Source organism: Saccopteryx bilineata, chromosome 2 (assembly GCF_036850765.1).
Source record: "Saccopteryx bilineata isolate mSacBil1 chromosome 2, mSacBil1_pri_phased_curated, whole genome shotgun sequence".
Taxonomy (NCBI): domain Eukaryota; kingdom Metazoa; phylum Chordata; class Mammalia; order Chiroptera; family Emballonuridae; genus Saccopteryx; species Saccopteryx bilineata.
Window position 1 is genome coordinate 120,267,383 of NC_089491.1, and position 22,383 is coordinate 120,289,765.

A 22,383-nucleotide genomic window follows, 5' to 3' on the forward strand; every position below is an offset into this window, starting at 1 on the left:
TAAATAGTCCTCCTGAGTTTCTTTACAAAGGCAATTTAATCTCCAGAAGGACAGCCATGCACATTTTTATTAATCATATTTAAATTACTAACAATATTTGGCTGATAATATAAAATACATAATTATACTAATCACATAAAAATAAATGGTAGGTTAATATCTCAAAGGGAAAATAAAATAGGTCTCTCTAAATAAGAATGTCAAATCCAGAATTACTTAATCTATATAAAGAAATACACATTCTAATAGATGAAAAGACATTTTATTATTATTTTGCAATATAACATAGTAGTGAATATATCTGATAGCATTTTCTCAAATGGCAAATGAAACACAGGATAACATCTTTCTTTGATTACTGTAAACCTCAATATTATCTGTCTTTTGGCGGATTCAGTTTCTTACGACGTCTATGATACCTTAAAAAGAGGAAAATATTTAAAAGATTAATTATTTTAATAAAAGTTAACTTTCTGATAGAAATATCAAATTTCTGTTTATTTTGCTGTTTATTAGTATTCAATAAAATCAATCAAACTATATACATATGTTGTTAGATATATCTCAGATAGTTCTTAATAAGCCACATTTCCCCAGAGTGAAAATTGTTTTCTATTAATTAAACTTTTAGAAAATCTTCATTCAGATCTTAAGAATAATTTCAATATGGTAACCTGGATGACTGTTAAACACTATAGCTTTATAATTAAGAAGCTGCATATTGTGAACATGCTCTATTGAATTTATTTTATTATATTTTATTTCTCTTCTAGAAATTTGTCCTAAAGCAATATAGAAAAATGGTTAAAATTTTAATTGAGGGAAGTGGAGGTACAGGATACAAACTTGAATACATAGTAGAATCAAAACCATATAAAAATAACCAAACTAAGACAACCTATGTATAGATCAAAAGAGAAATGAAATGAATTGTTAGCAGTAATCAAATCTGAGTGATTTTATCGTGAAGAATTTTTCTTTTTGCTTCTCTGTCTTACCCTATTGTCTTTATTGATTTAAGAAAATTTCTGCACAGAATAAGTGTAGTTTTTTTTTTTGGTGATGAGTTGTCTTCAAAAAATTCTGCTATGGTCAGATTTTAGGACGTTTATCTGAATTTTTTATTTATTTTTTGCTAATGTGGAAATGCAATGTAAGGATTCTATATCATAAATAATACATGCATCTTACGCTCTTTAGTTGTTAAGATTAACGTATCAAAAGCATTTTGTTATTATCTTAAGGCTTCATACAAGCAACCTTCTTATGCATTATTTTCTCAGCTAATTTTTTTAAAAATTGCAAAATATAGACATTAAGTTGAAAATAAGTGAATATGGTCCTGGCTGGTTGGCTCAGTTGGATAGAGAGCATCAGCCTGGCGTATGGACATCCTGGGTTTGATCCCAGTCAGGGCACACATGATAAGTGACCATCTGCTTCTCTCTTCCCTCTCCCTCTTCTCTCTCTCTTCCCCTCCTGCAGCCAGTGGCTTGATTGGTTTGAGTGTTGGCCCCAGGCCCTGAAGACAGCTTGGCTGGTCCAAGCCCAACAGCCTCAGGTGCTAAAAAGAGCTCAGCTGATTCAAATATCGGCCCCAGACAGGTGTTACTGAGTGAATCCCAGTCAGGGGGACTGTGGAAGTATGTCTATCTCCCTTCCTCTCATGAGAGAAGAGAAGAGAGAAGAGAGAGAGAAGAGAAGACATTTATATATACTAACATGGAACACTAAGTTGTAGGCTAATACATAAAGTAATTCTGTGACAAGATGAATGAACCTGGAGGGCATCATGCTAAGTAAAATAAGTCAGTCAGAAAAAGACAAATATCATATGATTTCACTTTTATGTGGAATCTAAAAAAAATAAAATAAATGAACAAACAAAACAGAAACAGACTCATAGAAACAGAGAACAGACTGAGGGCTGCCAGATGAGAAGGGTGTGGTAGGCTGGGGAAAATATTGAAGGGATTAAGAAGTACAGATTGGCAGTTACAAAACAGTCTAGGGATGTAAAGTACAATATAGAGAATATAGTCAATAACATTGTGATAACTGTGCATGGTTCCAGGCAGGTTCCACACTTGTTAGGGGGGAATCACTTCATAAGTTATATAAATGTCTAACCACTATGCTGTACACCTGAAACTAATATAATATTGACAGTCAACTGTAATGGAAAAAAAAATGTTTTTAAACCATAGCAAACCATTTATGTAAACATTTCTACATGTATTTATATTAACATAGAAAAATTAGTGTTCTTATGCATTCCAATTACGTGTCAGATAATCAAGGTTTTACTAGTACAGCAGTATCCCTGAAAGGTATTATCTCAATGCAGCAGGGGTTTGAGAAGTCATAAACTTTCTGAAATTACATATAAAATTCTGATTATATCTTTTTCTGGGAAATGGATTCACGTTTCACTGAATTCTCAATGAGGTCTTTGACTCTAAAAATGCTAGAACTATCCTATAAAAATGTGATTCAGCTTTAACATTGCTCAACTATTTTCACTACTCAAGAGTAAGTTAAAAATGCTTGAGACTCTAACAGCCCTATATTTAACAAAGTCAAATTCTAAAACATGCTCAATAAATGTCAACTAGTCAGACAGCATTTATAAATAAATGTCTTATCATGCATGGATTTTCAATATGTGCTACCATCACTAACCAGAATAAGCACATTAATTTTGGAGTTCCTTTATAACTTATCATCCAAAGTAGGACCCTTTAAAGAATAAAAACCTCTCTATTAATAACTAACAAGAGTTAAACTGAGACTGCTCCTGGCAAACCAATATGTGTATCATTACACTTCTTAAATTTTACACTGACTCAGCGACACCTGGAATGTATGTCCACAGTTTTTAATCCAGAGTAGAACTTTACCTCCTGGTTCACACTGCAGCAAAGTCTTCAAATCTGTTTCCTACTGATGATAGTTGCTAATTTTTGTTACCTCCATGGGAAAATATTAAAGTAGTTCTTTAAATAAAGTGGTACTGCTATTTGTACATTTATAGAATTGTTCTACATTTCAGAAATTTAGAATTACTTTCCAGATCCTTCTTATCTTCCATCTAGCCTTCTTTCAATCCTTTCTTTCAATGTAATTTTACATTTACTGGAGCTATGTTCACTTATTACTTCTTATTTATGAGGTTTCATGAGCATACAATGGAGTATACAGATGCATTAGAAAACTGTACATATGAAATTTACATAATGTTATTAACCAATGTTACTCAAAATTAAAAAAAGAACCAGAATTTTTCACTCATTCACCTAGTCATTCATGTTAAAATATGAATATCTACTATGTGCCAGTCACTATTTCTAGGTGCTAAGGATTCTGTAGTACACAAAACAAAACAACGCCCCACCCTCATGAAGATTACGTTCCAGTGCAGAAAAGAGAAAAATAAGATAAATAAGTTGGCCATGGAAGGCTGTAATGAGTAAAAACCTGAAGGAAGTGAGAGCTAGCTTTACTGATGAGCAGGAAGAACATTCTATACAGAGTGAACAGCAAGAACAATGGCTCTGAGATGAAAGGAAGAACATGTTCAAGGACAGCAGAGCCCATGTGGCTGTATAGAATGAACAAGGAAGAAAATAGGAAATGAAGATAGAAAGTAGGAAACGGAGTCAGATCACGTAAGTTCTTCTAGATCAGCGGTTCTCAACCTGTGGGTTGGGACCCTGGTGGGGGTCGAACGACCAAAACACAGGGGTCGCCTAAAGCCATCGGAAATTTTAGGCGACCCCTGTGTTTTGGTCATTCAATCCCCGCCGGGGTCGCGACCCACAGGTTGAGAACCGCTGTTCTAGATAATAGTTCAGGCCTTTACCTTTTCTCTGAGTGAGATAGGAAGCTGTTGGAGGGTTTAGAAGAAAAATTATAAAAACTGACATGTTTGAACATGCTTATTCTGACCGTGTATACTAAAAATAGACTGTAGAGAAGCAAGAGCAGAAGCAGGGGACCAGTTAGAAAGCACTATAATAAGTCAGGCAAAAGATGGTGGTGCGGACAGGATGGTGGCAGAGGAAGTGGTGATAAAGGGTCTCACTGGGATACACTTGGAGACAGACAGAATCTGCTAATAAACAAGATGCTGAGTGTGAGACAGAGAGGAGTGAAGAGTAGCACCAAAGTTTTTGGCCCAAGAGGTAGAAAACTGGAGCTGGCACTGTTATAGACAGGAAAGGCTGCAGAAGAAAGCTGGTTTGTGGGGGACCATCAGAAGCTCAGAGACACGTTAAGTTAGGGATACCTATTAGACATGTTCAGTAAGCATTGATAAACAGGCCTCTAAATCAGGGGAGCAGTGTTCAAAGACAGATTTTGGATCCATTAGCACACAAATGGTATTTAAAGCCGCAAGTCTGGAGAAGATCACTGTCTTAAAGAATGGGACAGAAAAGAGGAGACCCAAGGACTGATCCTTGGGGCACTCAAAAATTCAGAAATAGGGGAGATGAAAAGGAATCAGCAAGAGAGAAAGCAAACTAATACATAGACTTTAGAAATGCAAGAACAGTATTAACAAAGTTATTAAGGTTGAATTAATGACAGAAACAAGAGATAACAAACACAAACATCAGAAACTCTACCCTTGCTGAAATGCTGGGGTCCGGAAAGAGTTGTACTGGAAGGAATGTTCCATCCCTTTGGATTTTTCACGCCGAATGAAGAAGACTGAAGAGATGAAGAACCTGTGCACAGATGCCGGCACTGAGGGGACTGACATGCCTATGGCCCGAACACTGGCAACACTAACAGCCAAAAGAGACACCATATGGGCAGCTGTGAGAGCAACGAAACTCAGAATTGTGTCCTTAACAACTATTTACAGAGTGGTTATCAAACGTGAACTATTTCAGGAAATACAAAACAAATATTCACATAAATAGTACCTTTCAAAGAATATATTCATGCTCAAAGTTCCATGACTTCAGGTAAATACAATGTAATAGCTAAGTTAATTTAATTTGTTTCTATTACTTATAAAATTATCAAACAGAAAGTAGCAGAAGCTTCATGGTTATATATGTAATTTTTGAATGATCAACCTTTGCAGAATCGAATATAAAAACAGTAATTCAGGCAAAGGCAGAGGGTAGAGAACTAAAAGTTCAATTTAACCCCAAACCCAATGTCCTGGGTTTCTTTATTACCCATCTTCCACACTGCGCAAACAGCTCTAGCACGTAATCTCGGTATAAACCTCAGACCTAAGACTCTGAATTGCCATCCTAAACTAAATCACCAGCATTAGGAAAAGGCAAAATCCAATTCACAGATTTACCAGCAACTATTTTAACTTTGTATTTCCTGGCTTCAAATAACCTAACCACCAATGTTTATTGGCCATTAGATGTTTGGCATCAATTCTGTACAGACATACTTACTACTTACACTCCCAGCCCACCCACCTAGGTGAGGCCAGTAACTAGATGCAGGTATTTTATGACTGAATGAGGTGGGGCAACAACACCTTAGGATCATAAAGCTTTTGGTGACCTTGATTTAGAACCTGATAATGAGGAACATCTTTGTGGCCTACCTAGATAAAATGGAAATGAGATGAACCCACATAACTTGATAGCTGAACTCTGGGAATACAAATTACAAGAATCATTGGGAAAGTTACCAGTGGACCATCCCAAAGACTATTACAAATAAAGTATCATTTCAAAAAGAAACTAAACAACTTCAAGAAGGTGTGGAGACAATTAGGTAAGATAATATTCCATCAGTCAATAATTTCACACCCATACATTGTATTAAAAAACCTGTATGTATAAAAAAGGCCTTATGGAAATTTACAAAATAGAAGATGCATTCCTAATGAAGAGAAAATAATCTAGAGCGAAAATCAGAAACAAGACAAGGCTGTCTACCTTTACTACTTTTATTCAACATAGTACTGGAAGTATTAGCCAAAGCAATCAGAAAAGAAATTAAGGTCTTCAAACTGGAAAGGAAGAAAACTGTCATTACTTGCAGATCATACACACATACACAGAACGCTACAGATTCCACCAAAGACTATTAGAACTGATAAACAAATGCAGTAAAGTAGCAGGATAAAACTAATATTCAGAAATCAGTTGCACTGCCTGACTAATGGTGGCACAGTGGATAGAGTGTCAACCTGGGAAATCGAAGTCCCAGGTTTGAAACCTCAAGGTTGCTGGATTGAGCACAGGCTTGCCAGCTTGAGTGCAGAGTCACTGGCTTGAGCAAGGGTTTCTGGCTCGGCCGGAGCCTCCCCCACCCCCTGTGAAGGTACGATGTATAAGAAGTAAGCAATGAACAACTATGAGTTGATGCTTCTCATTTCTCTCTCTTCCTGACTTTCTCTAAAAAGAGAAAGAAAAAAAATCAGCTGCATTTTTTATACAACAATAAGCTATCAGAAAGAGAAATTAAGAAAACAATCCCTAAATTCAATAAAAATTTAAGAAATAAAACAAAGAAAAAAACAATTCCACTTACAATTGTACCAAAAAAATACCCCCAAAACAAAACAAACGAAAAACACTCACCTAGGAATAAATTTAACCAAGTAGGTAAAAAGACTATAGTCACTTAGAAAATTGTAAGACACTGAAGAAAGAAATGGAAGATGATTTAAATAAATGGGAACATATGCCATGCTCATAGATGGGAAGAATTAAACATTGTTAAAATGTCCATATTACCTAAAGTAATCTACAAAGTTGATGCAACCCCTATCCAAAAACCAATGGCATTTTTCACAGATCTAGAACAAATAATCCTAAAATTTATATAGAGTCACAAAAAACCTCTAATACCCACAGCCACCTAGAGAGAAAAGAACAAAGTTGGAGGTATCATGCTACCTGATACATGTATCACCAATGATACATCTGATAAGGGGTTACTATTCAAAAAAAACAAAAGAACAAAAACAAACAAAACAATCCAATTATATACAATGGGCAGATGGCCTGAACAGAAACTTCTCCAAGGAAAACAAACAGATTGCCAACAGACATGAAAAAAATGTTCAGCCCTGGCCGGTTGGCTCAGTGGTAGAGCATCGGCCTGGCGTGTGGAAGTCCCAGGTTCGATTCCCGGCCAGGGCACACAGGAGAAGCGCCCATCTGCTTCTCCACCCCTCCCCCTTTCCTCCCTCTCTGTCTCTCTCTTCCCCTCCCGCAGCCGAGGCTCCATTGGAGCAAAAAGACGGCCCCGGCGCTGGGGATGGCTCCTTGGCCTCTGCCCCAGGAGCTAGAGTGGCTCTGGTCACAACAGAGCGACGCCCCGGATGGGCAGAGCATCGCCCCCTGGTGGGCGTGCCGGGTGGATCCCGGTGGGGCGCATGCAGGAGTCTGTCTGACTACCTCCCTGTTTCCAGCTTCAGAAAAATACAAAAAAAAAAAGAAAAAAATGTTCAACATCACTGATCATCAGAGAAATGTTTAAGTCAAAACCACAGTAAGATATCACCTCACATCTATTGAAATGACTGTCATCAATAAATCAACAAAAAAGTGTTGTTGAGGATGTGGAGATAAAACCACCATGGGATGGCAAAATAGTGCAGCCACGATTAAAAACAGTACAGAGGTTCCTCAAATAATTAAAAATAGAACTAACTACCTTATGACCCAGCAAAGAGAAAAATAAAATCAATGAAAACAAAAGCTAATTTCAAAAGATCAACAAAGTAAACAGTATCAGTAATGAATGAGAGGTGACATCAATACAGAGTATAAAAATATTAAAAAGATAAAAGGGACTATTATGAACAACTGTGCAAATAATTTAGATGAGATGAAAGAATTCATTAAAAGATAATCTACCAAAGCTCCCTTTAGAAATAGATAAAATGAATCACCCTGTATACTGACTATAGTAACTGAAGTTATACAGTGGTACCTTGACACACGAATTTAATTCGCTTCATGGCTGAGCTCGTGACTCAATTTGCCCGTGTGTCAAATCGAATTTCCCCATTTAAATGAATGGGAATGCAATTAATCCGTTCCGGCCCCCAAAAACCACACAAATTTTTTGTTTTATATGCTTTTAAATAAGAAAATGTACTTTATAAATAACAAATACATATATGCATATATCATATATATACATAATGAGAGAATATAAAGAAATAAACTGGTTTATGAAGTGTATTTACCATCAAGGTCAGGAGAAGATGCTGGCAAAAGGGGAAGAGACTGGTGGAGGAGGTTTTCATTTTGTGAGCTATCGCTTAAATAACTTACTCTCTACACACTTAATGCTATATTTAATTGCAAAATTTAACTCACACACTATGAATGATATGAAACTTTATTGCTGAACTAAATTTCTATTTTTTTACTTTGCTTAATCATCATTTTCTTCACTGACTTTTGGCTTTTTTCGCTACACTTTCCTCACTTTCACTTAGAGGTCATTTCAACAAAAACCTTTCCATGGAAGTTTGTTTCTTCCTCCATTTCAGAATGTTCAGCAGGCCATCTAGTGGAGGGTGGCAGAAGCTCATGATTCAAATATCCGCTTATGACTTAAAGCAAAACATCCTATGAGTGACTGCTCGTCTTTCCAATTGCTTGTGATTTAAAGTGCTTGTGTGTCAAGGTACCACTGTAGTTAAACACCTTCCCACAAAGAAAATTCCAGACCCAAATGGCTTCACTGGTGAATTTTAACATTTAAGAAAGAAATATATATTCTTCCAAATAAACTGAAGAGGAGGAAATATTTCCAAACCCATTCTATGATGCAAGCATTACTCTGATACTAAAACCAGGTAAAGGCATTATAAACTGCAGACTAATAGCCCTAATAAAGTAGTAAAAATTCTATACAAAATTTTAACAAATTGAGTTCAACAATCCATAAAAAGAACAATATATCATGCCTAGATAGGGTTTAGCCCAGGAATAAAAGATTGGTTTAACACGAAATCATTCACTATAACTCATTATAATAAGGACTAAAAAAGGAAAAAATACATGATCATCTTAATAAATAAAAAATCATCTAACAAAATTCAACACCCATTCATGATTAAAAATAATAATAAAGAAAAAGAAAATTCACCACACCAGCAATAGAAGAGATTTCCTCAACCTGATCAAGGGTATCTACAAAATGACCCATTGTAAACATACTTAATGTTGAAAACCTCAACACTTTCCCTCACTAAAACTGGGAAAAAGACAATGTCCGCTTTCAACACTTCTATTCAACATTAAGTACAACACTGTACTTAAAGTCCTAAGCATTACAGTAAATCCAGAAAAATAAAAAACATAAATATTGTAAAAGGAAAAGTAAAACTGTCTTTATTTGATGATGCCATGATTGTCTACTTCGAAAATCCTAAGGAATATACAAACAAGGCACCAGAACTAGTCTCAAGACCACAAAGGATACAAAGTAAACATACAGAAATCAATTGTATTTCTATATACAAACAACAAATCATTAGAAATTAAAAGTAGAAACCCAATACAATAGCATAAAAAATATGAAATGTTTGAGATAAATTTATCAAAAATGTACAATATTCATATACTACAAGCTATAAAACACAGTTAAGTGAAATTTGAAAAGACCTAAATAAATGGATGAATAGGCCATTTACATGAACCATTTGGTTATGAACAAGACAACAAAAGACTGCAGCAATTCAGAACATGCAGGAAGGAAATGGGTACTAGGAGCCATTACGGCAAAATTTCAAGGCAGGGTCTGAACTAAAATATTTGAATAATGGCAAGAAATAAATGATAAACATGAAAGATTTTATAAATTATGAAAAGCAATCTTAAAGAATATAGTAATGATTTAGATTTGGGGCTATAAAATAGCTTGCTAATTTGTATTCATATATCCTAACTTACAGTGACCAGAACAGGAAAAAGCCTGAGAGCATGCAGAAACAGAAAGAAAAATCAAGAAAGTGGATATAAAATTGAAGCAGGACATGAAAGACACCATGGCAACCAAAATAATTTTTTTCTTGGGAAATTAATACAGAAATATTTTTATTACAAAAATATTAACAAAGGGGCTTTTCTTTATTTTTAATTCAGTGAGAGCAGGGGGAGGCAGAGACAGACTCCCACATGCACCCCAACTGGGATCCACCCAGCAAGCCCACTAGGGGGTGATGCTCTGTACATCTGGGGTGTTGCTCCATTGCTCATCAACCGAACTATTCTTAGTGCCTGAGGTGAAGGTCATGGAGCCATCCTCAGCGCCCAGGGCCAACTTGTTCCAATTGAACTATGGTTGCAGGGGAGGAGGGGAAGAGAAGTGAGAGAGAAAAGGGTGGAGGAGCAGACGGGCGCTTCTCCTGTGTGTGCCCTGACTGGGAAGCGAACCCAGGACATCCATACATGGGGAAACACTCTACCTCTGAGCCAACCAGCCAGGGCCATGGAGGGATTTTTTTAAGATAGGAAAAGAAGAGCTATGTTTTAAGTTTAAATCTTTGAACAGATATCCAGTTTGAAACATTTTAAGGAGAATGGTACAGTCATCCCTCGCCATATCATGGTTCACCTTTTACAGTCTCACTGTATTACGGATTTTTAAATTGTATGTATCTAATTTTGTATCGTGAATTTTCGCTATATCATGCGATTTTGCGGTATATAGATATTTTTATATATTTATTATTTTAATTACTTTTGTGGTAAAATAAGTATTTTCTAGCTTAAAAAATTGAAAACTATTAAAATTTCAGCAAGACATGGAGTAAGAGTCACAGCTCTGAAGAAGTTATTAGAATTAAAGATAAAGGAAATACCTTCTGAAGAAAAATAAAAAAGTAAACTGAGCTCTATACAACCACCTGCTTTCAAAACTGCTCCCCAACAACCGATCCACAGATCTTTCAGACTCAATGTAACCAATAATGGGTTCATCTCTCAAACCTGTTTCCCCACTTATATGAATGGCAACACCATCCACCCAAACACCTGTCAGAAATGTGAGAGGTATCCTATCTCTTCCATCTCTCTCCACCCACCCCTCGTTGAGTCACCTACTTCTGCTAATTGAAGTTCTTAAACATAATCCTCCCTTTTATTTTACCTCTTTCTATTCCCATTGCTGGCCACCTAGATAAACATTTTTTACCTGGAATATTATAATAGTTCCCTAACAGGTCTGACTCCAACCTTTCCATATATCACCTTATCCCAAAACCAGAGCCAACTTAATGATTTTCTAATGTATAAAAGTTGGGCATGTCAGTTGGCTTCTTAAAATCTGGCAATGAAAATAAGATATAAACTCCTCAGCACAACATAAAATCCTTCATAAGAACCTTGCTACATTTACTTCCCATATTCTGGGTCCTATCCAAGCTGAAATACTCACAAACCCCCCAGTATAACACATGCTATTTATTCTCTCTGCCTGTGGAGTCCTTTCCCCATCCCCCATGGGTAACTACTAATCATATTTCAGGCTTACTCTTTTGTTTTTTTTGTATTTGTTTTAGCTAGCAAGCGAGTGAGAGACAGACATAGACAGACAGACAGGAAGGGAGAGTGATGAGAAGCATCAACTCATAGTAGCGGCATTTTAATTGTTCATTGATTGCTTCTCATATGTGCCTTTATCGGGGGGTTCCAAAAGAGTCAGTAACTCCTTGCTCAAGCCAGCAACCTTTGGAAACAAGCCAGCAACCATGGGGTCACGTCCATGATAACACGTACAAGCCAGCAACCCTGTGCTCAAGCTGGTGAGCCTGTGCTCAAGCCAGATGTGCTTGCGCTCAGGCTGGCAACCTCCAGGTTTTGAATGTGCGTCCTCAGCATCCCTGGTCGATGCTCTACCCCAGGGGTCAGGAACCTATAGTTCACAAGCCAGACGTGGCTCTTTTGATGGCTGCATCTGGCTCGTAGACAAATCTTTAATAAAAAAAAATGTTAGGCCCTGGCTGGTTGGCTCAGCGGTAGAGCGTCGGCCTGGAGTGCAGGGGACCCGGGTTCGATTCCCGGCCAGGGCACATAGGAGAAGCGCCCATTTGCTTCTCCACCCCCACCCCCTCCTTCCTCTCTGTTTCTCTCTTCCCCTCCCGCAGCCAAAGCTCCATTGGAGCAAAGATGGCCCGGGCGCTGGGGATGGTTCCTTGGCCTCTGCCCCAGGCACTAGAGCGGCTCTGGTCTTGGCAGAGCGACGCCCCGGAGGGGCAGAGCGTCGCCCCTGGTGGGTGTGCTGGGTGGATCCCGGTCGGGCGCATGCGGGAATCTGTCTGACTGTCTCTCCCCGTTTCCAGCTTCAGAAAAATACAAAAAAAAAAAAAAAAAAAAAAAAGTTAAAAAATATAAAACATTCTCATGTATTCATTCTCATGTATTCATTCTCATGCATTCATTTCCTACTGCTCATGTTCATGGTTGCGGGTGGCTGGAGCCAATCACAGCTGTCCTCCGGGACACCACCAAATTTTTATTGGATAATGTGTAATGTACATGGGTTGTTATATGGCTCTCATGGAATTACATTTTAAAATGTGTGGCGTTCATGGCTCTCTCAGCCAAAAAGGTTCCCGACCCCTGCTCTATCCACTGCACCACCACCAGTCAGGCTTAATCACTTAGTTTTTATTCTGTTTCCTCCTTGCCTATAAATAACTTCAAAATAGGATTGTGTTTCTGATTATTCAGCGCTTAGTAGAGCAGCTTAATAAATGTGTATTCATAAATCCCATAGCATGCCTAGTCATAAATGTGCCAGCCCAGCCCAGTCATTGGGGGACACAATGAATAAAAATAAAGGGTGCTAAAAAAAACATAAACAATGAAAAACGCCACCTCATAGTTTTGGTAGATGAGAGAGAAGAAAACATTAAAGCCAGAGTCAGATAGGAGTTAGAATCAATGTAATAAAACTGAGTACTAGCAAACAGGTGGGCTATTGTAAACTTATAAAGGAAGAACAAAATATACCATCCAATTATTTGCTGTGTACCCTAAGTTTTTTTGCAATAACTCAAAATCTTTTAAAGAAATGGGTAAATCGAGATTATCAGGAAGATAAATAAAACCAGTATGTTAAATGACTATATCACAAAATGGAAAAAAATTTTAAGAATTTTTGCAAAATTCACTGAAAGCTTTGGTTAAATTCTCCCAATAAAATAAAGGAAAAAAGAAATACTACTTCATTTTAGCTACAGTATATGTAGATTTAAAATTATAGTAAGTGATCTGGTGGGAATGTAAATTGGTGCAACATTAAAGAAAACAGTATGGTGGTTCCCCAAAACTAAAAATAGAACTATCATATACTATCTAGCAATTCTACTGAGTATTTAGCCAAAGAAAATAAAAACACTAGTTCAAAAAGATAGATGCACCACATGTTCACTGTAGCACTATTTTTACTTAAATGGCCAAGACATGGAAATAGCCTACTGATGGATGAATGGATAAAGAAAATGTAATTTTTATGTAATATATATAAATCATAATGTCACATGACTAAAACTAATATAATGTTATATGTCAATTATACCTCAATAAACAAAAAAAGAAAGAAAAATATATAGTAGGTGACCATACTGGGTGTTAATTTCCCCATGCAGAAGTTGTTAATGCGAGGTTAAGTTACATGTTCCTTCAGTGTGTCTAGTGGGAGTTGAAGAAAACAGAACTTACTGTCCACGAGGATACCAACGATGCTTAGTAGTAAAAAACATTTTGCTAAGTTGTTCTATCATGGGTCCTTGTTCATAGTGTTCACCTTTTTCTTCTAATCTGGTTTTCAGTACTTGATCCTGTGTTTCTTCATAATTATGCACAGGATCTGGCCGAGGAATAGGCTAAAAATAATTAGTAATAAACAGCATCAAACCGTAGGAATGCCAGCCAGCATTTGATTGAATTTACAATAAAAAAATTACCATTCTGAAGAATTCATTACGGTACCTCAACATGGGTAAGTTATCAGAAAAGAGTTTCACTTAGTTGCATTACTCACTAAAGAATAGAAAATATTTTTTCTTCTCACATCAAGTTTTGAGTTTCTTTTTCAATAATAAAGTTCTTATTTAAAGTTTGTTTCCCCCTCAATAATACTTATTACTTTAGTTTCTATTCCTCAAAACTATAAATTGTGCCTATTTTATTTTTTAAATTAAAAGTTTTCAGTCTCTACTGTGAATAAAATTAAAGTGAAATACAATGAAAAATCTCTCCTTGAAAAGGACACTTCTGGAGACTTAACTTGGGGTGGTAAACATGCAATACAATATACAGATGATGTATTCTAAAACTGTACAGCTGAAACCTATATAATTTCATTAACCAATGTCACTCCAATAAATTCAATAATAAAAAAAAAGAAGTGGTGCCAGTAAATGGGAAAGGGGTAGGCTTGAAGATTAATTCAGTAAAGATTATGTGTGTGTATATACACACACACACACACACACATACATATATATATATATATATTTTTTTTTTTTTTTTTTTTTTGGTGACAGAGACACAGAGAGAGAGGAACAGATAGGGGCAGACAGACAGGAAGGGAGAGAGATAAGCATCAATTCTTTGTCGTGGCTCCTTTAGTTGTTTACTGACTGCTTTCTCATATGTGCCTTGACAGGGGGGTACTGGGGGGGGGGTTACAGCAGAGTGAGTTACCCCTTGCTTGAGCCAGAGACCTTGGGCTTCAAGCCAGCAACCTTTGGGCTCAAGTCAGAGACCATGGAGTCATGTCTATGATCCCACACTCAAGCTGGTGAGCCCACACTCAAGCCAGATGAGCCCATGCTCAAGTCAGTGACCTTGGGGTTTCGAACCTGGGTCCTCCACGTCCCAGTCCGACACTCTATCCACTGCGCCACTGCCTGATGAGGCTAAAAATTATATTTCTTAGCTGGGAATACAGTCTGGACCAGGCAAGTATATACCTGATTTCCTTATATTGAACAAAAAGAAAATTGTGTAAAAAAAAAAAGAAAAAGACATTACTTATATCCAATGAAAGCAGGAAAATTTTCAGTATGTTTATTTCAGATGACTAAAATACTAAAATTGATGCTGTATAGTAATTTGAGTATGTTTTAGCATATACTTATTTATTTAGCTTATGTATATAAAACACTAAGACCTCCTTAGAAGGCAATATGTGACCTGTGGTGGCGCAGTGGATAAAGCGTCGACCTGGAAATGCTGAGGTCGTCGGTTCGAAACCCTGGGCTTGCCTGGTCAAGGCACATATGGGAGTTGATGCTTCCAGCTCCTCCCCCCTTCTCTCTCTCTCTGTTTCTCCTCTCTCTCTCTCTCTCCCTCTCCTCTCTAAAATGAATAAAAAAAAAAAAAGGCAATATGTAAGTGCATGAAGATGGCAAAAGTACATCAGGAATGCAAAGTAACAAAGATATCAGTGAAAAGTACAATGGGAGCCTGATCAGGTGGTGGCGCAGTGGATAGAGTGTCGGGCTGGGATGCGGAGGACCCAGGTTCGAGACCTGGAGCTCGCCAGCTTGAGCGTGGGCTCATCTGGTTTAAGCAAAGCTCACCAGCTTGGACCCAAGGTTGCTGGCTTGAGCAGGAGTTCACTCTGTCTGCTGTAGCCCCACAGTCAAGGCACATATGAGAAAGCAATCAATGAACAACTAATGTGTCACATCAAAAAACTAATGATGTTTCTCATCTCTCTCCGTTCTTGTCTGTCTGTCCCTATCTCTCTCTCTCTCTCTCTGTAAAAAAATAAAATAAAAAAAAAATAAAAAAGTACAATGGGAGCCAAGTCAGAGACCTGTCAGAGGGTAGAATGTATTCTACAAGGGGAAACAAATATTATGAGTAAAGAAACATAAGTAAGGCCCTGGTCGGTTGGCTCAGTGGTAGAGCATCGGCCCAGTGTGCAGATATCCCTGGTTCAATTCCTGGTCAGGGCATCTAGGAGAAGCATCCATCTGCTTCTCCACCCCTGCCCCTTCTCTCTTTCTCTCTCTCTCTCTCTCTCTCTCTCTCTCTCTTTCTCTCTCTCACTCTATCTTCCCCTGCTGCAGCCATGGCTCGATTGGATGGAGGGAGTTAGCCACAGGCACTGAGGATGGCTCCATGGCCTCTGCCTCAGGTGCTAAAAACATGGCTCCGTTGCTGAGCAATAGAGCAAGGGCTCTTGATGGGCAGAGCATGGCCCCCTAGTGGGTTTGCCAGATGGATCCTGGTTGGGGTGCATGCAGGAGTCTCTCTGCCTCTCCTCCTCTCACTAAAAAAATAAAAAATAAATAAATGTGAACTATAATTGAAAAATAAAGTTAAAAATTAAATAAAAAAAAAGAAAAAAGAAATGAATCTCACTAAATGAGATTATAAAAGGCCGTCAAAGTTATATTTAGAAATAACAATTTGACATAAGTAGAAATAAGTAGCTGCTTATGTGGTATGGGAGGGAATAAGGAGGAATATAATGAAAAAGTTAAGAACTTGGGCTTTGCCTGACCAGGTGGATAGAGTGGATAGAGCGTCGGACTGAGATGCGGAGGACCCAGGTTCGAGACCCCAAGGTCGCCAGCTTGAGCGCAGACTCATCTGGTTTGAGCAAAGCTCACCAGTTTGGACCCAAGGTCGGTGGCTTGAGCAAGGGGTTACTCAGTCTGCTGTAGCCCCATGGTCAAGGCACATATGAGAAAGCAATCAGTGAACTTGTCGCAACAAAAAAATAATGATTGATGCTTCTCATCTCTCTCTGTTCCTGTGTGTCTGTTCCTATCTATCCCTCTCTCTGACTCTTGCTCTGTCTCTGTAAAAAAAAAGAAAAAGAAAAAAAGAACTTGGGCTTTGGCCTCTGATACTATCATTTATCAGCTCTGCCTTTGAGCACATTAATTAAGCTCTTCTTTTCCCTTTCTATAAAATCAGAAAAGTAATAATTACCTAATAACGGCCTGATAATTATTAAGTAAAATAATAATATATAGTAGGCTTAGCCGTCCCTCATTCTCTAAGAGTTCAATAATGGTAGGTCACTATTAACATTTCTTATTGTCCTCAAACAGAAAAAAAGGTGATATAAATTTCTTAAAATAACAAATGCTCCTTAGACACAAAGTAATATTAAATATCATCTCTTGTTTGTAAAGTAAAATATTAATAAGTGTCTTTTCAAGTTACTATCAGACCTTGAGGGGTACTAGCAAATATGGGATTGGAGTCTATAGTTTTCTCTCTTTTAGGTTATTAAACATGTTGCTAAAGATCAAATGTTTTCTATATTATCAAGAAGTTAAATTCTTTTCAAGTGTTAATAAATGTTCAGGTTTTTGGTCCTACTCCCAAGCAGGCTCAATTCTAATACATCACAAATTCTCTCTGCTTTGCATGATTAAAAAGTTTTTCCCCCCGGCATACAGATAAAAGATGTTGGAATTAATAGATTTTTCGAGGTCTATACCAAGAGCAGCTAGCAGACTCAGAATTGATTATGAGGCAGTTATTTGATCTCTTTGATCACCTTCAAAGAAAGGATACATGAATGTTTCAGTAAAAACAAAACAAAACTGAATATTAACATATTAACTTCATAAAACATTCATAACTGCCATCCTGAATTTCCTGTTTTTCTTAAGAACTTAAAAAATTTGACATTCAAAATTTCCCACTAAATTAACCACCAAAAAGAATTGCCTAGTACTTACAATTTTACTTTATTTTTCCAATCATTAAATTTTTTTTTTGCCTCTGGTGGAATGGAATATCTTTATTTTCCTAAACTAGATATCCTAAATTTGGAAAACATTTTTAGAATATTAGTACTTTAACAAAACATACACCAGGCAGGAGCAGAAAAGAAGGATCTTTTTACTTGGAGCTACGGAAGGTGATCAACATGCTTTAGTTTAGAGTCAAATATAAATACCCAGAAAACCAAAGATGCAAATCATCTCAGCTTTCTTAGAGCCAGTGTCAGGTGATCTGCAACACTGTTTTCCAGGGCCCAGGGGGCCAAGGGCCCACTAGAGCTGCAGCCCTACTTCCTGGAGAAGAGAAAAACAAGACTAAATTTTAAGTTCTGTTTGAGGATATTTATTTAATGGTATATGCTATCATCATGAGTCTTATAAGTCTGGATTCAGAAAGAACATACTTTATTCTAACAGTAACAAATTTTCAAGAACGTTTCTTGTTGTGTAGCCCAATCTACAATTTATTAGTTAAGGAACAAAAAGAAAGCCATGCCTCCCCATGTGAATATTTCTTAGCCCTAAAAGAGAACAACCTTAAACATGGTGAGAGAAACAAATGTATTTATTTAGTTAATAATGTTCATTGTGAACCTACCAAGTAAAAGCTGTGATTCTAGGTGCTAAGGATATAGCAAAAACAAAACAGAGAAGGCCTTGCCTTTTGTCTTCATGGAGCTTATATTTTAGTGGTCGGAGAGGAACAGAAAAACAAGTGCTCCGCGTACCAAAATGATAAATGGTAAGGAAAGTAAAGGAAAGACAGACAATAGGGAGTTTGGGAACAGGGGTACTACTTTAAATGCAGTAATCAAGCAAGGCAAATAAGGTAACAAACAAGTAAAGACCTAAAGGAAAGGAAACTATGATTTCTGGGGTAAAAATATTACAGGCAGAGGAAACAGGAAATACACAGGCTCTGAGGCAGGAGCTTGCCTAATATAATTGAAAATCAGCAGGGAGACCAGTGTGGAAGCAGAGGAGGGATTATAAGTAAACTGACAGGAGTGATCTTCCAAACTCGAGAGAAGATTACTGATGATGTGAGGGAGGAGACATCTGCTACAACAAAGGCAGTGCAACCAATAAAGAGAAAGAGGGGAACTGGGCATGTTATTATAATCACTCCCTTGTAGGCAAGGGAGTGATTATAATAACAGATCTACATTGGGTGAGAAGTGTGAATGTGCGAGATGCACAAGAGACTGAAAAAGTGGTTCAATCCACTGATACAGGTCTCAGTGAGAGGATGAATAGTTCTTGGAGCTGAAAGACTGGGGAAGTTGGTAGTAAACTAGTAGAATTCTTGGAATTGAGACTGGGAGAAAGGAGAAGCAATTATTTGGGGTTTTTTGTTCGTTTTTTTGACAGAGACAGAGAGAGTCAGAGAGAGGGGCAAAAGGAACAGACAGGAAGGGAGAGAAATGAGAAGCATCGATTCTTCGTTGCAGCTCCTTAGTTGTTCGTTGATTGCTTGTTCACTGATTGCTTTCTCACATGTGCCTTGACCAGGGGGCTACAGCAGATCGAGTAACCCCTTGCTCGAGCCAGCAACCTTGGGCTCATGAGCCCGCGCTCAAGGTAGCAACCTCGGAGTTTCGAACCTGGGTCCTCCGCATCCCAGTCTGACGCTCTATCCATGGCGCCATCGCTTGGTTGGGCAGAAGCAGTTATTTGTGATTAGAATATCTGAAGGATACAATCATGGGAGTGGGGGCTGAGGTGGGGAGAAAAGAGCAAAAAGTGAGAGGCCAAAGTATTAGGAAAATCATATACATGGATACTTAAATAAGAAAGAAGTAGGACAGAAACTGTACTGGAGAGTTTAAAAGACTTCTAAAATCTTCAAGGGCCTGACCTGTGGTGGTGCAGAGGATAGAGCATCAACCTGGAATGCTGAAGTCGATGATTTGAAACCCTGGGCTTGCCTGGTCAAGGCACATACAAGAAGATGCTTCTTGGTTCCCACCCCAGCCCCTCTAAAATCAATAAATAAAATCTTACAAAATTTTTTTTCTTAATAAAATAAATATTATCTTCAAGGAAGAGTGAAAGGATAGAGGGAGAGGAGAAGTAAACTGTGGGTTGGTAGATGACAGCAACAAAAATAGTAGTAGATGGTAGAGTTTAATGATATAAATGACAAAGCTAGAAAATCTTGAGAAGGAAAAATGGTCTGGCCCTAACAATGAGGAGCTACAGTGACACCTACTCCACCTCTAGGCCTTGTAATAAACAGATATAGGAGAGATGACAGCAACCATTTAAAAGACTGCTAGGGAAGCACTGGTCCCAGGGTACAGCCAAGTTTCTGTTGAGCAAGAAGGTGAAGGCAACATTCTGGAAGAAGTTAAGTTTATGAAAATTTTTGCTGATGATATTAAATCCTAAAAGCACAGAGGAAGAGTGTGAGAGTTGGGAGGGACAGGAGAAGGGTCAGATTCAGAGATATAAACAGCCATGTGCAGATGAGAGTGTGGATGCTGAGAAACAACCTCATAGTCTTGGTATTGCACTAAGACAGAAAAAAGCATATAACCATAAATATACCACAAAATAAGAATGGAAGAAGGCACAAAATAGTATGAGCTGGAAGGTCTACAGGCCAAAAGTCACTGACTTAGGCCTATTTTCTGCACACTGCTCAAAGAAATGAAATGAAAGAGGTATTGAATTACTATGAGATGTGGCTAGAATACAAAGCAGGCAGACAAAATGCTAAGGTTAAAACGGAATAAAAATTGGAAAAATAGCAATCTATTGTATCAACTTAACCAGTACTCTGGCCCTATTGGTAATTTTTAAAAATATGTACCACTGGCCTGACCTGTGGTGGCACAGTGGATAAAAGCGTCAACCTGGAACACTGAGGTCGCCGGTTCAAAACCCTAGGCTTGCCCGGTCAAGGCACATACGGGAGTTGAAGCTTCCTGCTCCTCCCCCCCTTCTCTCTCTCTCTCTTTCTCTCTCTCTCTCTCTCTCCTCCCTCTAAAATGAATAAATAAATAAAAATAATTTAAAAAAATGTACCACTGCCTGACCGGTTGTGGTGCAGTGGATAGAGCACAGACCTGGGATGCTGAGGACCCAGGTTCAAAACCCCAAGGTCACTGGCTTGAGTGTGGGATCAATGACATGATCCCAAGGTCACTGGCTTGAGCCCAAGGTCACTGGCTTGAGCAAGTGGTCACTCATTCTGCTGGAGCCCCTGTTAAATCACATGTGAGAAAGCAATCAATAAACTAAGGTGCCACAATGAAGAATTGATGCTTCTCATCTCTCCCTCTTCCTGTCCCTCTCGCTCTTTCTCTCTCACTTAAAATAAACAGTAACAAAGAAAAAAATTCAACAAACATTAAACGGATTATCAGACCTAATACAATATAAAATTTATGAAATAGTACTCTAAAATACAAGTTTTTCACAATTTACTACAATAGATTATTGTATTTTCCCCATGTATAAGACATTCCCATGTATAAGACACACCTTAATTTTGGGGCCCAAAATTTGAAAAAAATATATTACATAAAATTATTGAACTAAAGCTTTATACATCATAAAATTCATACAACTCCTCATCATTGTCAAATGCAAGTAAAAAAAATCTACAACTATTGTATAAGACACACCCAGTTTTTAGATCCCAAATTTTTCAGACAATGGTGTGTCTTATACATGGGGATATATGGTATACCACAGGGTAGTATTGGACAATGTGTTCTGTAAGTTTATAGCATGTGTATTTGATTCCTAGTCAGAACTCTGCCAAATTTTAGAAAACTGATGTCATAATTGTGCTTAAATGGTTCACTTTGCGCACTGAAAATAGTCTTTAAAGGGAGATGAAATGGAAATGAGAAAAATCAAAACAGTAAAATAAAAAAGCCAAGATATAAATAAAAAAATTTTAAATTTCAAATAAAAGGAAATCCTTCTCTTTTTATAGTATAAGGAGGAATAATTTCTAACCGGAAATTACAAATTATAAGAGATTTTATCATACATACTTTTGTGTGTTCATATGGAATGTCCACAGAAGGATGGTAGCAAACTATTGTCCGGCTATCAGATGTCAAAGCAAGCTCTACTTTGCTAAAAAAGAATGTTTCAGAAACCGAGTTACACTGTATTCAAAGCAGAATGATCCTTCTTAGAGCTAAAATTAATTATGAATCCCTGAAGAACAGATACCATGTCACTAAACTGGCAAATCTGGTACCCATATAATAGAGAACAATTCAGACCATCCCACAAAAAATATATCAGATTAACTACCACAAGAAACGCTTAATGCATTACCCACTATTATATCTAAATCAGTCTTCAAATTATTTGCTTTTAGACTATCCAGACCTTTGGGAGACATCTTCATATTTTTTTGTCACTATTATTAGAACTCCTTTTACTTATCTAAAAACTACCTTCAGGCCCTGGCCATAGGCTCAGTGGATAGAGCGTCAGCCTGGCATATGGATGTCCCAGGTTTGATTCCTGGTCAGGGAACACAAAAGAAACAACCATCTTCTTTTCTGCCCCTCACTTCCCCCTCCCCCTTCTCTCCCTCTTCCCCTACCACATCAAGTGACTCAACTGGTTTGAGCGTTGGCCCCAGGTGCTGAGGATAGCTCAGTTGGTCTGAGCATAACAGCTTTGAGCAGTAAAAA

General features: G+C 37.6%; 1 protein-coding gene across 1 annotated transcript in view; it reads right to left on the minus strand.

Annotated features, from left to right (window-relative positions):
* Positions 1 to 246: 246 nt before the first annotated feature.
* Positions 247 to 22,383, minus strand: part of MRPL42 (mitochondrial ribosomal protein L42) — a 37,988-nt gene continuing 15,851 nt past the window's right edge. The window contains exons 4-7 of the mRNA XM_066254786.1: positions 21,727 to 21,811; positions 13,677 to 13,840; positions 4,629 to 4,790; positions 247 to 419 (exon numbers count right to left, since the gene is read on the minus strand). Coding sequence (XP_066110883.1) covers positions 374 to 419; positions 4,629 to 4,790; positions 13,677 to 13,840; positions 21,727 to 21,811 — 457 coding nt within the window. The 3' untranslated portion in view covers positions 247 to 373. The remainder of the gene's footprint in view (positions 420 to 4,628; positions 4,791 to 13,676; positions 13,841 to 21,726; positions 21,812 to 22,383) is intronic.